At 31.4% G+C, this 18,698-nt stretch overlaps 1 protein-coding gene across 1 annotated transcript in view; it reads right to left on the reverse strand.

Annotated features, from left to right (window-relative positions):
• LOC106572677 (tyrosine-protein kinase receptor Tie-2) overlaps positions 1-18,698 on the reverse strand; it is a 121,632-nt gene that overhangs the window by 42,834 nt on the left and 60,100 nt on the right. The window contains exon 7 of the mRNA XM_045694105.1: positions 15,092-15,229. Coding sequence (XP_045550061.1) covers positions 15,092-15,229 — 138 coding nt within the window. The remainder of the gene's footprint in view (positions 1-15,091; positions 15,230-18,698) is intronic.

Raw genomic sequence — 18,698 nt, forward strand, 5'->3', positions numbered from 1 at the left:
CCAGATATCATACAGTACAATAGGATAGGATACAATACATTAGAATCTGATACAATACAATAAAACCCAATAGTATACAATCTGATGCAATCAAATCCAATAGGATACAATACGATACAATTAAATCCAATAGGATACAGTACAAGACATTAGAATCTGATACAATACAATCCAATAGGATACAATTAAATCCAATAAGATACAATATGATACAATACAAGACATTAGAATCTGATACAATAAAATCCAATAGGATACAATATGATACAATTCGAATTGATTGATTAAAAACCTTTACTGCCCCGAAGGGAATCTGTTTACAATAGGACACAATACAATAGGATACAATAGGATATAATAGGATACGATACAATAGGATACAATAGGATACGATACAATAGGATACGATACAATAGGATACAATACAATATGATACAATACAATAGGATACAATAGGATATAATAGGATACAATAGGATACAATACAATAGGATACGATAGGATACAATACAATAGGATACAATAGGATACAATAGGATACAATAGGATACAATACAATAGGATACAATACAATAGGATACAATAGGATACAATAGGACACAATACAATAGGATACAATAGGATACAATAGGATACGATACAATAGGATACAATAGGATACGATACAATAGGATACGATACAATAGGATACAATACAATATGATACAATACAATATGATACAATACAATATGATACAATACAATACAATACAATACAATACAATAGGATACAATAGGATACAATAGGACACAATACAATAGGATACAATAGGATACAATAGGACACAATACAATAGGATACAATAGGATACGATACAATAGGATACGATACAATAGGATACAATAGGATACAATACAATATGATACAATACAATACAATACAATATGATACAATACAATAGGATACAATAGGATACAATAGGCTACAATAGGATACAATAGGATACAATAGGATACAATAGGATACGATAGGATACAATAGGATACAATAGGATACAATAGGATACGATAGGATACAATATGATACGATAGGATACAATATGATACGATAGGATACAATAGGATACAATAGGATATGATAGGATACAATAGGATACAATAGGATACAATAGGATACAATAGGATACAATATGATACGATAGGATACGATAGGATACAATATGATACGATAGGATACAATAGGATACAATAGGATACAATACAATAGGATACAATACAATAGGATACAATAGGATACAATAGGATACAATACAATAGGATACAATACGATACAATAGGATACAATAGGATACAATAGGATACAATACAATACTGTCCATGGATCTGAAAACAGGGCTGAAACATTGTATAGGGGCCACTGTCCATGGATCTGAAAACAGGGCTGAAACATTGTATAGGGGCCACTGTCCATGGATCTGAAAACAGGGCTGAAACATTGTATAGGGGCCCCTGTCCATGGATCTGAAAACAGGGCTGAAACATTGTATAGGGGCCCCTGTCCATGGATCTGAAAACAGGGCTGAAACATTGTATAGGGGCCACTGTCCATGGATCTGAAAACAGGGCTGAAACATTGTAGCAAAGACATTGATACAGAAGATCAGAATAGAAACCACACTGACACATTTTGTCAGATGATTCAGGTTGCTGGTCCATGTCTATAATGTTAACACTGGGTTCAGGTTACTGGTCCATGTCTATAACACTAGACTCAGGTTACTGGTCCATGTCTATAATGTTAACACTAGACTCAGGTTACTGGTCCATGTCTATAATGTTAACACTGGGTTCAGGTTACTGGTCCATATCTATAATGTTAACACTAGACTCAGGATACTGGTCCATGTCTATAATGTTAACACTGGGTTCAGGTTACTGGTCCATGTCTATAATGTTAACACTAGACTCAGGTTACTGGTCCATGTCTATAATGTTAACACTAGACTCAGGTTACTGGTCCATGTCTATAATGTTAACACTGGGTTCAGGTTACTGGTCCATGTCTATAATGTTAACACTAGACTCAGGATACTGGTCCATGTCTATAATGTTAACACTGGGTTCAGGTTACTGGTCCATGTCTATAATGTTAACACTAGACTCAGGATACTGGTCCATGTCTATAATGTTAACACTAGACTCAGGTTACTGGTCCATATCTATAACACTAGACTCAGGTTACTGGTCCATGTCCATAATGTTAACACTAGACTCAGGATACTGGTCCATGTCTATAATGTTAACACTAGACTCAGGTTACTGGTCCATGTCTATAATGTTAACACTGGGTTCAGGTTACTGGTCCATGTCTATAATGTTAACACTAGACTCAGGATACTGGTCCATGTCTATAATGTTAACACTGGGTTCAGGTTACTGGTCCATGTCTATAATGTTAACACTGGGTTCAGGTTACTGGTCCATGTCTATAATGTTAACACTGGGTTCAGGTTACTGGTCCATGTCTATAATGTTAACACTAGACTCAGGTTACTGGTCCATGTCTATAATGTTAACACTGGGTTCAGGTTACTGGTCCATGTCTATAATGTTAACACTGGGTTCAGGTTACTGGTCCATGTCTAACTTAACACTAGACTCAGGATACTGGTCCATGTCTATAATGTTAACACTAGACTCAGGTTACTGGTCCATGTCTATAATGTTAACACTAGACTCAGGTTACTGGTCCATGTCTATAATGTTAACACTAGACTCAGGTTACTGGTCCATGTCTATAATGTTAACACTAGACTCAGGTTACTGGTCCATGTCTATAATGTTAACACTAGACTCAGGTTGCTGGTCCATGTCTATAATGTTAACACTAGACTCAGGTTACTGGTCCATGTCTATAATGTTAACACTGGGTTCAGGTTACTGGTCCATGTCTATAATGTTAACACTAGACTCAGGATACTGGTCCATGTCTATAATGTTAACACTGGGTTCAGGTTACTGGTCCATGTCTATAATGTTAACACTAGACTCAGGATACTGGTCCATGTCTATAATGTTAACACTAGACTCAGGTTACTGGTCCATATCTATAACACTAGACTCAGGTTACTGGTCCATGTCCATAATGTTAACACTAGACTCAGGATACTGGTCCATGTCTATAATGTTAACACTAGACTCAGGTTACTGGTCCATGTCTATAATGTTAACACTGGGTTCAGGTTACTGGTCCATGTCTATAATGTTAACACTAGACTCAGGATACTGGTCCATGTCTATAATGTTAACACTGGGTTCAGGTTACTGGTCCATGTCTATAATGTTAACACTGGGTTCAGGTTACTGGTCCATGTCTATAATGTTAACACTGGGTTCAGGTTACTGGTCCATGTCTATAATGTTAACACTAGACTCAGGTTACTGGTCCATGTCTATAATGTTAACACTGGGTTCAGGTTACTGGTCCATGTCTATAATGTTAACACTGGGTTCAGGTTACTGGTCCATGTCTAACTTAACACTAGACTCAGGATACTGGTCCATGTCTATAATGTTAACACTAGACTCAGGTTACTGGTCCATGTCTATAATGTTAACACTAGACTCAGGTTACTGGTCCATGTCTATAATGTTAACACTAGACTCAGGTTACTGGTCCATGTCTATAATGTTAACACTAGACTCAGGTTACTGGTCCATGTCTATAATGTTAACACTAGACTCAGGTTGCTGGTCCATGTCTATAATGTTAACACTAGACTCAGGATACTGGTCCATGTCTATAATGTTAACACTAGACTCAGGTTACTGGTCCATGTCTATAATGTTTACACTAGACTCAGGTTACTGGTCCATGTCTATAATGTTAATACTAGACTCAGGTTACTGGTCCATGTCTATAATGTTAACACTAGACTCAGGTTACTGGTCCATGTCTATAATGTTAACACTGGGTTCAGGTTACTGGTCCATGTCTATAATGTTAACACTAGACTCAGGATACTGGTCCATGTCTATAATGTTAACACTAGACTCAGGTTACTGGTCCATATCTATAACACTAGACTCAGGTTACTGGTCCATGTCTATAATGTTAACACTAGACTCAGGTTACTGGTCCATATCTATAACACTAGACTCAGGTTACTGGTCCATGTCCATAATGTTAACACTAGACTCAGGATACTGGTCCATGTCTATAATGTTAACACTAGACTCAGGTTACTGGTCCATGTCTATAATGTTTACACTAGACTCAGGTTACTGGTCCATGTCTATAATGTTAACACTAGACTCAGGTTACTGGTCCATATCTATAACACTAGACTCAGGTTACTGGTCCATGTCTATAATGTTAACACTAGACTCAGGTTACTGGTCCATGTCTATAATGTTAACACTAGACTCAGGTTACTGGTCCATGTCTATAATGTTAACACTGGGTTCAGGTTACTGGTCCATGTCTATAATGTTAACACTGGGTTCAGGTTACTGGTCCATGTCTATAATGTTAACACTAGACTCAGGATACTGGTCCATGTCTATAATGTTAACACTAGACTCAGGTTACTGGTCCATGTCTATAATGTTAACACTAGACTCAGGTTACTGGTCCATGTCTATAATGTTAATACTAGACTCAGGTTACTGGTCCATGTCTATAATGTTAACACTAGACTCAGGTTACTGGTCCATGTCTATAATGTTAACACTGGGTTCAGGTTACTGGTCCATGTCTATAATGTTAACACTAGACTCAGGATACTGGTCCATGTCTATAATGTTAACACTAGACTCAGGTTACTGGTCCATATCTATAACACTAGACTCAGGTTACTGGTCCATGTCTATAATGTTAACACTAGACTCAGGTTACTGGTCCATATCTATAACACTAGACTCAGGTTACTGGTCCATGTCCATAATGTTAACACTAGACTCAGGATACTGGTCCATGTCTATAATGTTAACACTAGACTCAGGTTACTGGTCCATGTCTATAATGTTTACACTAGACTCAGGTTACTGGTCCATGTCTATAATGTTAACACTAGACTCAGGTTACTGGTCCATATCTATAACACTAGACTCAGGTTACTGGTCCATGTCTATAATGTTAACACTAGACTCAGGTTACTGGTCCATGTCTATAATGTTAACACTAGACTCAGGTTACTGGTCCATGTCTATAATGTTAACACTAGACTCAGGTTACTGGTCCATGTCTATAATGTTAACACTAGACTCAGGTTACTGGTCCATGTCTATAATGTTAACACTGGGTTCAGGTTACTGGTCCATGTCTATAATGTTAACACTAGACTCAGGATACTGGTCCATGTCTATAATGTTAACACTAGACTCAGGTTACTGGTCCATATCTATAACACTAGACTCAGGTTACTGGTCCATGTCTATAATGTTAACACTAGACTCAGGTTACTGGTCCATATCTATAACACTAGACTCAGGTTACTGGTCCATGTCCATAATGTTAACACTAGGCTCAGGATACTGGTCCATGTCTATAATGTTAACACTAGACTCAGGTTACTGGTCCATGTCTATAATGTTAACACTGGGTTCAGGTTACTGGTCCATGTCTATAATGTTAACACTAGACTCAGGTTACTGGTCCATATCTATAACACTAGACTCAGGTTACTGGTCCATGTCTATAATGTTAACACTAGACTCAGGTTACTGGTCCATGTCTATAATGTTAACACTAGACTCAGGTTACTGGTCCATGTCTATAATGTTAACACTAGACTCAGGTTACTGGTCCATGTCTATAATGTTAACACTGGGTTCAGGTTACTGGTCCATGTCTATAATGTTAACACTGGGTTCAGGTTACTGGTCCATGTCTATAATGTTAACACTAGACTCAGGATACTGGTCCATGTCTATAATGTTAACACTAGACTCAGGTTACTGGTCCATGTCTATAATGTTAACACTAGACTCAGGTTACTGGTCCATGTCTATAATGTTAATACTAGACTCAGGTTACTGGTCCATGTCTATAATGTTAACACTAGACTCAGGTTACTGGTCCATGTCTATAATGTTAACACTGGGTTCAGGTTACTGGTCCATGTCTATAATGTTAACACTAGACTCAGGATACTGGTCCATGTCTATAATGTTAACACTAGACTCAGGTTACTGGTCCATATCTATAACACTAGACTCAGGTTACTGGTCCATGTCTATAATGTTAACACTAGACTCAGGTTACTGGTCCATATCTATAACACTAGACTCAGGTTACTGGTCCATGTCCATAATGTTAACACTAGACTCAGGATACTGGTCCATGTCTATAATGTTAACACTAGACTCAGGTTACTGGTCCATGTCTATAATGTTTACACTAGACTCAGGTTACTGGTCCATGTCTATAATGTTAACACTAGACTCAGGTTACTGGTCCATATCTATAACACTAGACTCAGGTTACTGGTCCATGTCTATAATGTTAACACTAGACTCAGGTTACTGGTCCATGTCTATAATGTTAACACTAGACTCAGGTTACTGGTCCATGTCTATAATGTTAACACTAGACTCAGGTTACTGGTCCATGTCTATAATGTTAACACTAGACTCAGGTTACTGGTCCATGTCTATAATGTTAACACTAGACTCAGGTTACTGGTCCATGTCTATAATGTTAACACTGGGTTCAGGTTACTGGTCCATGTCTATAATGTTAACACTGGGTTCAGGTTACTGGTCCATGTCTATAATGTTAACACTAGACTCAGGTTACTGGTCCATGTCTATAATGTTAACACTGGGTTCAGGTTACTGGTCCATGTCTATAATGTTAACACTAGACTCAGGATACTGGTCCATGTCTATAATGTTAACACTAGACTCAGGTTACTGGTCCATATCTATAACACTAGACTCAGGTTACTGGTCCATGTCTATAATGTTAACACTAGACTCAGGTTACTGGTCCATATCTATAACACTAGACTCAGGTTACTGGTCCATGTCCATAATGTTAACACTAGACTCAGGTTACTGGTCCATGTCTATAATGTTAACACCAGACATAGTATCCTCCTCCTGTTAGCACCATTCATTAAACGTTAGTGGATGAAACGAATCAAAAGTAACTTTAATATCATCTATGATGAGTTACAGGTGCTAAGACAATGCCACTTTATGTCCCATATATCATGGGCAAGAGAGGCTCTAACGATGGGAATTCCAAATCACAACACGAAGTGTATTCATTAAAAAGGAAATATGAGCACTATACACGTCGCGCCTTGGTCCCCTTTAGACGACCCACATGACAATACAATACAATACAATACAATACAATACATATGATACAAATACAATACAATACAATACAATACAATACAAGACAATACAATACAATACAATACATATGATACAATACAATACAATACATATGATACAATACAATACAATACAATACGATACAATACGATATGATACAAATACAATACAATACAATACAATACATATGATACAATACAATACAATACATACAATACAATACAATACAATACATATGATACAATACGATACAATACAATACAATACAATACAATATGATACAATACAATACAATATGATACAATACGATATGATACAAATACAATACAATACAATACAATACAATACAATACGATACAATACGATACAAATACATATGATACAATACGATACAATACAATACAATACGATACAATACAATATGATACAATACAATACAATATGATACAATACAATACAATATGATACAATACGATACAATACAATACAATATGATACAATACAATACAATACAATACAATATGATACAATACAATATGATACAATACAGTACGATACGACGCAATACAATACAATATGATACAATACAATACAATGTGATACAATACAATATGATACAATACAATACAATACAATACATACAATACAATACAATACATATGATACAAATACAATACAATACAATACAATACGATACAATACAATATGATACAATACAATACAATACATACAATACAATACAATACATATGATACAAATACAATACAATACAATACAATACAATACAAGACAATACAATACAATACAATACATATGATACAATACAATACAATACATATGATACAATACAATACAATACAAATACGATACAATACAATACAATACATATGATACAATACAATACAATACAATACAATACGATACAATACGATATGATACAAATACAATACAATACAATACATATGATACAATACAATACAATACATACAATACAATACAATACATATGATACAATACGATACAATACAATACAATACAATACAATATGATACAATACAATACAATATGATACAATACGATATGATACAAATACAATACAATACAATATAATACAATACAATACGATACAATACGATACAAATACATATGATACAATACGATACAATACAATACAATACAATACGATACAATACAATATGATACAATACAATACAATATGATACAATACAATACAATATGATACAATACGATACAATACAATATGATACAATACAATACAATACAATACAATATGATACAATACAATATGATACAATACAGTACGATACGACGCAATACAATACAATATGATACAATACAATACAATGTGATACAATACAATATGATACAATACAATACAATACAATATGATACAATACAATACAATGTGATACAATACAATATGATACAATACAATACAATGTGATACAATACAATATGATACAATACAATACAATACAATATGATACAATACAATACAATGTGATACAATACAATATGATACAATACAATACAATACAATATGATACAATACATATGATACAATACAATACAATACAATACATATGATACAAAACAATACAATACGATATGATACAATACAATATGATGCAATACAATACAATATGATACAATACAATACAATATGATACAATACAATACAATATGATACAATACAATACAATATAATACAATACAATACAATACGATACAATATGATACAATACAATACAATACGATACAATACAATACAATACAATACGATACAATACAATGTGATACAATACAATACGATTCAATACAATACAATACGATATGATACAATACAATACAATATGATACAATATGATACAATACAATATGATACAATACAATACAATATGATACAATACAATACAATACAATACAATATGATACAATACAATACAATACGATACAATATGATACAATACAATACAATATGATACAATACAATACAATATGATACAATACAATACGATACAATACAATACAATACAATACAATACAGCATGATACAATACAATACAATATGATACAATACAATACAATATGATACAATACAATACAATATGATACGATACAATACAATACAATATGATACAATACAATATAATATGATACAATACAATACAATATGACACAATACAATACAATACGATACAATACAATACAATACAATATGATACAATACAATACAATAAAATACAATACGATACATATGATACAATACAATACAAAACAATATGATACAATACAATATGATACAATACAATACAATACATACAATACAATACAATACATATGATACAATACGATACAATACAATACGATACAATACAATACAATATGATACAATACAATACAATATGATACAATACGATATGATACAAATACAATACAATACAATACAATACAATACAATACGATACAATACGATACAAATACATATGATACAATACGATACAATACAATACGATATGATACAAATACAATACAATACAATACAATACAATACAATACGATACAATACGATACAAATACATATGATACAATACGATACAATACAATACAATACGATACAATACAATATGATACAATACAATACAATATGATACAATACAATACAATATGATACAATACGATACAATACAATACAATATGATACAATACAATACAATAAAATACAATACAATATGATACAATACAATATGATACAATACAGTACGATACGACGCAATACAATACAATACAATATGATACAATACAATACAATGTGATACAATACAATATGATACAATACAATACAATACAATATGATACAATACAATACAATGTGATACAATACAATATGATACAATACAATACAATGTGATACAATACAATATGATACAATACAATACAATACAATATGATACAATACAATACAATGTGATACAATACAATATGATACAATACAATACAATACAATACATATGATACAATACAATACTATACGATATGATACAATACAATATGATGCAATACAATACAGTTTGATACAATACAATACAATATGATACAATACAATACAATATGATACGATACAATACAATATGATACAATACAATACATATGATACAATACAATACAATTCAATACAATACAATACGATATGATACAATACATTACAATATAATATAATACAATACAATACGATACAATATGATACAATACAAAACAATACGATACAATACAATACAATACGATACAATACAATGTGATACAATACAATACGATTCAATACAATACAATACGATATGATACAATACAATACGATACAATATGATACAATACAATATGATACAATACAATACAATACAATATGATACAATACAATACAATACAATACAATATGATACAATACAATACAATACGATACAATATGATACAATACAATACAATATGATACAATACAATACAATATGATACAATACAATACAATATGATACAATACAATACGATACAATACAATACAATACAATACAATACAGCATGATACAATACAATACAATATGATACAATACAATACAATACAATATGATACGATACAATACAATACAATACGATACAATACAATACAATATGATACAATACAATACAATACAATATGATACGATACAATACAATACAATACGATACAATACAATGTGATACAATACAATACGATTCAATACAATACAATACGATATGATACAATACAATACGATACAATATGATACAATACAATATGATACAATACAATACAATACAATATGATACAATACAATACAATACAATACAATATGATACAATACAATACAATACGATACAATATGATACAATACAATACAATATGATACAATACAATACAATATGATACAATACAATACAATATGATACAATACAATACGATACAATACAATACAATACAATACAATACAGCATGATACAATACAATACAATATGATACAATACAATACAATATGATACAATACAATACAATATGATACAATACAATACAATATGATACAATACAATACGATACAATACAATACAATACAATACAATACAGCATGATACAATACAATACAATATGATACAATACAATACAATATGATACAATACAATACAATACAATATGATACGATACAATACAATACAATATGATACAATACAATACAATATGACACAATACAATACAATACGATACAATACAATACAATACAATATGATACAATACAATACAATATGATACAATACGATACATATGATACAATACAATACAAAACAATATGATACAATACAATATGATACAATACAATACAATATAATACAATATGATACAATACAATACAATATGATACAATACAATACAATATGATACAATACAATATGATACAATACAATATGATACAATGCAATACAATACAATACAATACAATACAATACAATACAATACAATACAATACAATACAATACATATGATACAATACAATACAATACGATACAATACAATACAATACAATACAATACGATACAATACGATATGATACAATACGATACAATACAATACAATACAATACAATACTATACTATACGATACAATACAATACAATACAATACAATACAATACGATACGATATGATATGATACAATACAATACAATACATATGATACAATACAATACAATACAATACGATACAATACGATATGATACAAATACAATACAATACAATACATATGATACAATACAATACAATACATACAATACAATACAATACATATGATACAATACGATACAATACAATACAATACAATACGATACAATACATATGATACCATACGATATGATACAAATACAATACAATACAATACAATACAATACAATACAATACAATACAATACAATACAATACAATACAATATGATACAATACAATACAATATGATACAATACAATACAATACGATACAATACAATACAATACAATACAGCATGATACAATACAGCATGATACAATACAATACAATATGATACAATACAATACAATACAATATGATACAATACAATACAATATGATACAATACAATACAATATGACACAATACAATACAATATGATACAATACAATACAATACATATGATACAATACAATACAATACAATATGATACAATACAATACAATATGATACAATACAATACAATACAATACAATACAGCATGATACAATACAATACAATATGATACAATACAATACAATATGACACAATACAATACAATATGATACAATACAATACAATACATATGATAAAATACAATACAATACAATATGACACAATACAATACAATATGATACAATACAATACAATACAATACAATACAATACAATACAGCATGATACAATACAATACAATATGATACAATACAATACAATATGATACAATACAATACAATATGATACAATACAATACAATACAATATGATACAATACAATACAATATGATACAATACAATACAATATGACACAATACAATACAATATGATACAATACAATACAATACATATGATACAATACAATACAATACAATATGATACAATTCAATATATTACAATACAATACAATATAATACAATATGATACAATACAATACAATATGATACAATACAATACAATACAATATGATACAATACAATATGATACAATACAATATGATACAATACAATACAATACGATACAATACAATACAGCATGATACAATACAATACAATATGATACAATACAATACAATATGATACAATACAATATAATACAATATGATACAATACAATACAATATGATACAATACAATACAATATGATACAATACAATACAGATACAATACAATACAATACAATACAATACAGCATGATACAATACAATACAATATGATACAATACAATACAATATGATACAATACAATACAATATGATACGATACGATACAATACAATACAATACAATATGATACAATATGATACAATATGATACAATACAATACAATATGACACAATACAATACAATATGATACAATACAATACAATACATATGATACAATACAATACAATACAATATGATACAATACAATATGATACAATACAATACAATACAATATAATACAATATGATACAATACAATACAATATGACACAATACAATACAATATGATACAATACAATACAATACATATGATACAATACAATACAATACAATATGATACAATACAATACAATATGATACAATACAATACAATACAATACAATACAATACAGCATGATACAATACAATACAATATGATACAATACAATGCAATATGACACAAACAATACAATACAATATGATACAATACAATACAATACATATGATACAATACAATACAATACAATATGACACAATACAATACAATATGATACAATACAATACAATACAATACAATACAATACAATACAGCATGATACAATACAATACAATATGATACAATACAATACAATATGATACAATACAATACAATACAATATGATACAATACAATACAATACAATATGATACAATACAATACAATATGATACAATACAATACAATATGACACAATACAATACAATATGATACAATACAATACAATACATATGATACAATACAATACAATACAATATGATACAATTCAATATGATACAATACAATACAATATAATACAATATGATACAATACAATACAATATGATACAATACAATACAATACAATATGATACAATACAATATGATACAATACAATATGATACAATACAATACAATACGATACAATACAATACAGCATGATACAATACAATACAATATGATACAATACAATACAATATGATACAATACAATATAATACAATATGATACAATACAATATGATACAATACAATACAATATGATACAATACAATACAATATGATACAATACAATACGATACAATACAATACAATACAATACAGCATGATACAATACAATACAATATGATACAATACAATACAATATGATACAATACAATACAATATGATACGATACGATACAATACAATACAATACAATATGATACAATATGATACAATATGATACAATACAATACAATATGACACAATACAATACAATATGATACAATACAATACAATACATATGATACAATACAATACAATACAATATGATACAATACAATATGATACAATACAATACAATACAATACAATATAATACAATATGATACAATACAATACAATATGATACAAGACAATACAATATGATACAATACAATATGATACAATACAATATGATACAATACAATACAATACGATACAATACAATACAATACAATACGATACAATACAATAGGATACAATACAATACAATACAATACGATACAATACAATAGGATACAATACAATACAATAAATATGATACAATACAATACAATACAGTACGATACAATACAATATGATACAATACAATACAATACAATACAATACAATACGTACGATACAATACAATACAATACAATATTTCTGTCGACTGTCTTGTCAACTCAGCAAAAACCGATCTGGGACCACCAGGCTTAACTGTATTGTCCATTTTCATTGATCATATCAGTGTATCTCAGTACAGAGAATAGCCCCCCCCCTCACCTTCACTACAGTTGAATCCTGTCCAGCCAGTACCACAGGAGCAGCCGTATGGGTCTCTCTGACAGAACACCATGGACCTGCAGTATCCATCTTTACACCGCTCTTTACACGTCCTCCCAAACTTACCCTCGCCACACACTGGGAAATAAATACATATTTTATTACCACACACTGCCCTCGCCAGACACTGGGAAATAAATACATATTTTATTACCACACACTGCCCTCGCCACATACTGGGAAATAAATACATATTTTATTACCACACACTGCCCTCGCCACACACTGGGAAATAAAATCGTATTTTATTACCACACACTGCCCTCGCCACACACTGGGAAATAAATACATATTTTATTACCACACACTGCCCTCGCCACACACTGGGAAATAAATACATATTTTATTACCACACACTGCCCTCGCCAGACACTGGGAAACAATAGTCTTTGACTTCCATGGATACCTCCCAAATGACACCCTATTCCCTATATAAAGCATGTACTACTATGGGCCCTGGTCAAAAGTAGTGCGCTATTATCAAATCTAGTGATATATACTCATAAAAAGTGGTGACTAAGGTGCCAATTGGGATGCAGGCTTTGATTACCAAACACTGCCCTTGTTCACACAGTATAGTTAAGCAAATGAGTGTGTAATTACAGGCTATTCCAGAATTCTAAAGTCCCCCTACCAACATTCCATGTTGATTAGGAAACATTCCAAAGAGCCAGATAACAGACTAAAGCCCTAAACCCCCAGCAGTATAATCAAACAGACCACATTTAGTCCACTAAACAATAAAACACATTCCGCTATAGCACATGCACTACATTCTATCATCTAAAAACGCATTCCGCTATAGCTCCACTACATTCTATAATCTAAAAACGCATTCCACTATAGCTCCACTACATTCTATAATCTAAAAACACATTCCGCTATAGCTCCACTACATTCTATAATCTAAAAACACATTCCACTATAGCTCCACTACATTCTATAATCTAAAAACGCATTCCACTATAGCTCCACTACATTCTATAATCTAAAAACACATTCCGCTATAGCTCCACTACATTCTATAATCTAAAAACGCATTCCGCTATAGCTCCACTACATTCTATAATCTAAAAACACATTCCGCTATAGCTCCACTACATTCTATAATCTAAAAACACATTCCGCTATAGCTCCACTACATTCTATAATCTAAAAACGCATTCCGCTATAGCTCCACTACATTCTATAATCTAAAAACGCATTCCGCTATAGCTCCACTACATTCTATAATCTAAAACGCATTCCGCTATAGCTCCACTACATTCTATAATCTAAAAACACATTCCGCTATAGCTCCACTACATTCTATAATCTAAAAACGCATTCCGCTATAGCTCCACTACATTCTATAATCTAAAAACGCATTCCGCTATAGCTCCACTACATTCTATAATCTAAAAACGCATTCCGCTATAGCTCCACTACATTCTATAATCTAAAAACGCATTCCACTATAGCTCCACTACATTCTATAATCTAAAAACGCATTCCGCTATAGCTCCACTACATTCTATAATCTAAAAACACATTCCGCTATAGCTCCACTACATTCTATAATCTAAAAACACATTCCGCTATAGCTCCACTACATTCTATAATCTAAAAACACATTCCGCTATAGCTCCACTACATTCTATAATCTAAAAACACATTCCGCTATAGCTCCACTACATTCTATAATCTAAAAACGCATTCCGCTATAGCTCCACTACATTCTATAATCTAAAAACGCATTCCGCTATAGCTCCACTACATTCTATAATCTAAAAACGCATTCCGCTATAGCTCCACTACATTCTATAATCTAAAAACGCATTCCGCTATAGCTCCACTACATTCTATAATCTAAAAACGCATTCCGCTATAGCTCCACTACATTCTATAATCTAAAAACACATTCCGCTATAGCTCCACTACATTCTATAATCTAAAAACGCATTCCGCTATAGCTCCACTACATTCTATAATCTAAAAACACATTCCGCTATAGCTCCACTACATTCTATAATCTAAAAACACATTCCGCTATAGCTCCACTACATTCTATAATCTAAAAACACATTCCGCTATAGCTCCACTACATTCTATAATCTAAAAACGCATTCCACTATAGCTCCACTACATTCTATAATCTAAAAACACATTCCGCTATAGCTCCACTACATTATATAATCTAAAAACGCATTCCGCTATAGCTCCACTACATTCTATAATCTAAAAACACATTCCGCTATAGCTCCACTACATTCTATAATCTAAAAACACATTCCACTATAGCTCCACTACATTCTATAATCTAAAAACGCATTCCACTATAGCTCCACTACATTCTATAATCTAAAAACACATTCCACTATAGCTCCACTACGTTCTATAATCTAAAAACGCATTCCACTATAGCTCCACTACATTCTATAATCTAAAAACGCATTCCACTATAGCTCCACTACATTCTATAATCTAAAAACACATTCCGCTATAGCTCCACTACGTTCTATAATCTAAAAACGCATTCCACTATAGCTCCACTACATTCTATAATCTAAAAACACATTCCGCTATAGCTCCACTACATTCTATAATCTAAAAACACATTCCGCTATAGCTCCACTACATTCTATAATCTAAAAACACATTCCACTATAGCTCCACTACATTCTATAATCTAAAAACGCATTTCACTATAGCTCCACTACATTCTATAATCTAAAAACACATTCCACTATAGCTCCACTACATTCTATAATCTAAAAACACATTCCACTATAGCTCCACTACATTCTATAATCTAAAAACACATTCCGCTATAGCTCCACTACATTCTATAATCTAAAAACACATTCCACTATAGCTCCACTACATTCTATAATCTAAAAACGCATTCCACTATAGCTCCACTACATTCTATAATCTAAAAACGCATTCCCATAGGGGCGATTATGGTTTTCAATCAATCAATTCTAACATTGAAAATAATGATAAATAATTTATATAAGATAAATAGGAGTTTTCCAAAACATTAAGAACACCTTCCTAATGTTGAGTTACCCACCCTTTTACCCCTCAGAACAGCCTCAGTTCATCAGGGCATGAACTCTACAAGGTGTCGAAAGCGTTCCACAGGGATGTTGGCCCATGTTGACTCCAATACTTCCCACAGTTGTGTCCAGTTGGCTGGATGTCCTTTGGGTGGTGGACCATTCTAGATACACACAGGAAACTGTTGAGCGTGAAAAACCCAGCAGCGTTGCAGTTCTTGACACAAACCGGTGCACCTGGCACCTACTACCATACCCCGTTCAAAGGCACTTAAAATATTTTGTCTTGTCCATTCACTCTCTGAATGGTACACATACACAATCCATGTCTCCAGTTGTCTCAAGGCTTAAAAATCCTTCTTTAACCTGTCTCCTCCCCTTCATCTACACTGATTGAAGTGGATTGAACAAGTGACATCAATAAGGGATCATAGCGTTCACCTGGATTCACCTGGTCAGCCTGTCATGGAAAGAGAAACCCATCTTCTAGGTGCTACTCTGATAAC

Source organism: Salmo salar, chromosome ssa01 (assembly GCF_905237065.1).
Source record: "Salmo salar chromosome ssa01, Ssal_v3.1, whole genome shotgun sequence".
Classification (NCBI taxonomy): domain Eukaryota; kingdom Metazoa; phylum Chordata; class Actinopteri; order Salmoniformes; family Salmonidae; genus Salmo; species Salmo salar.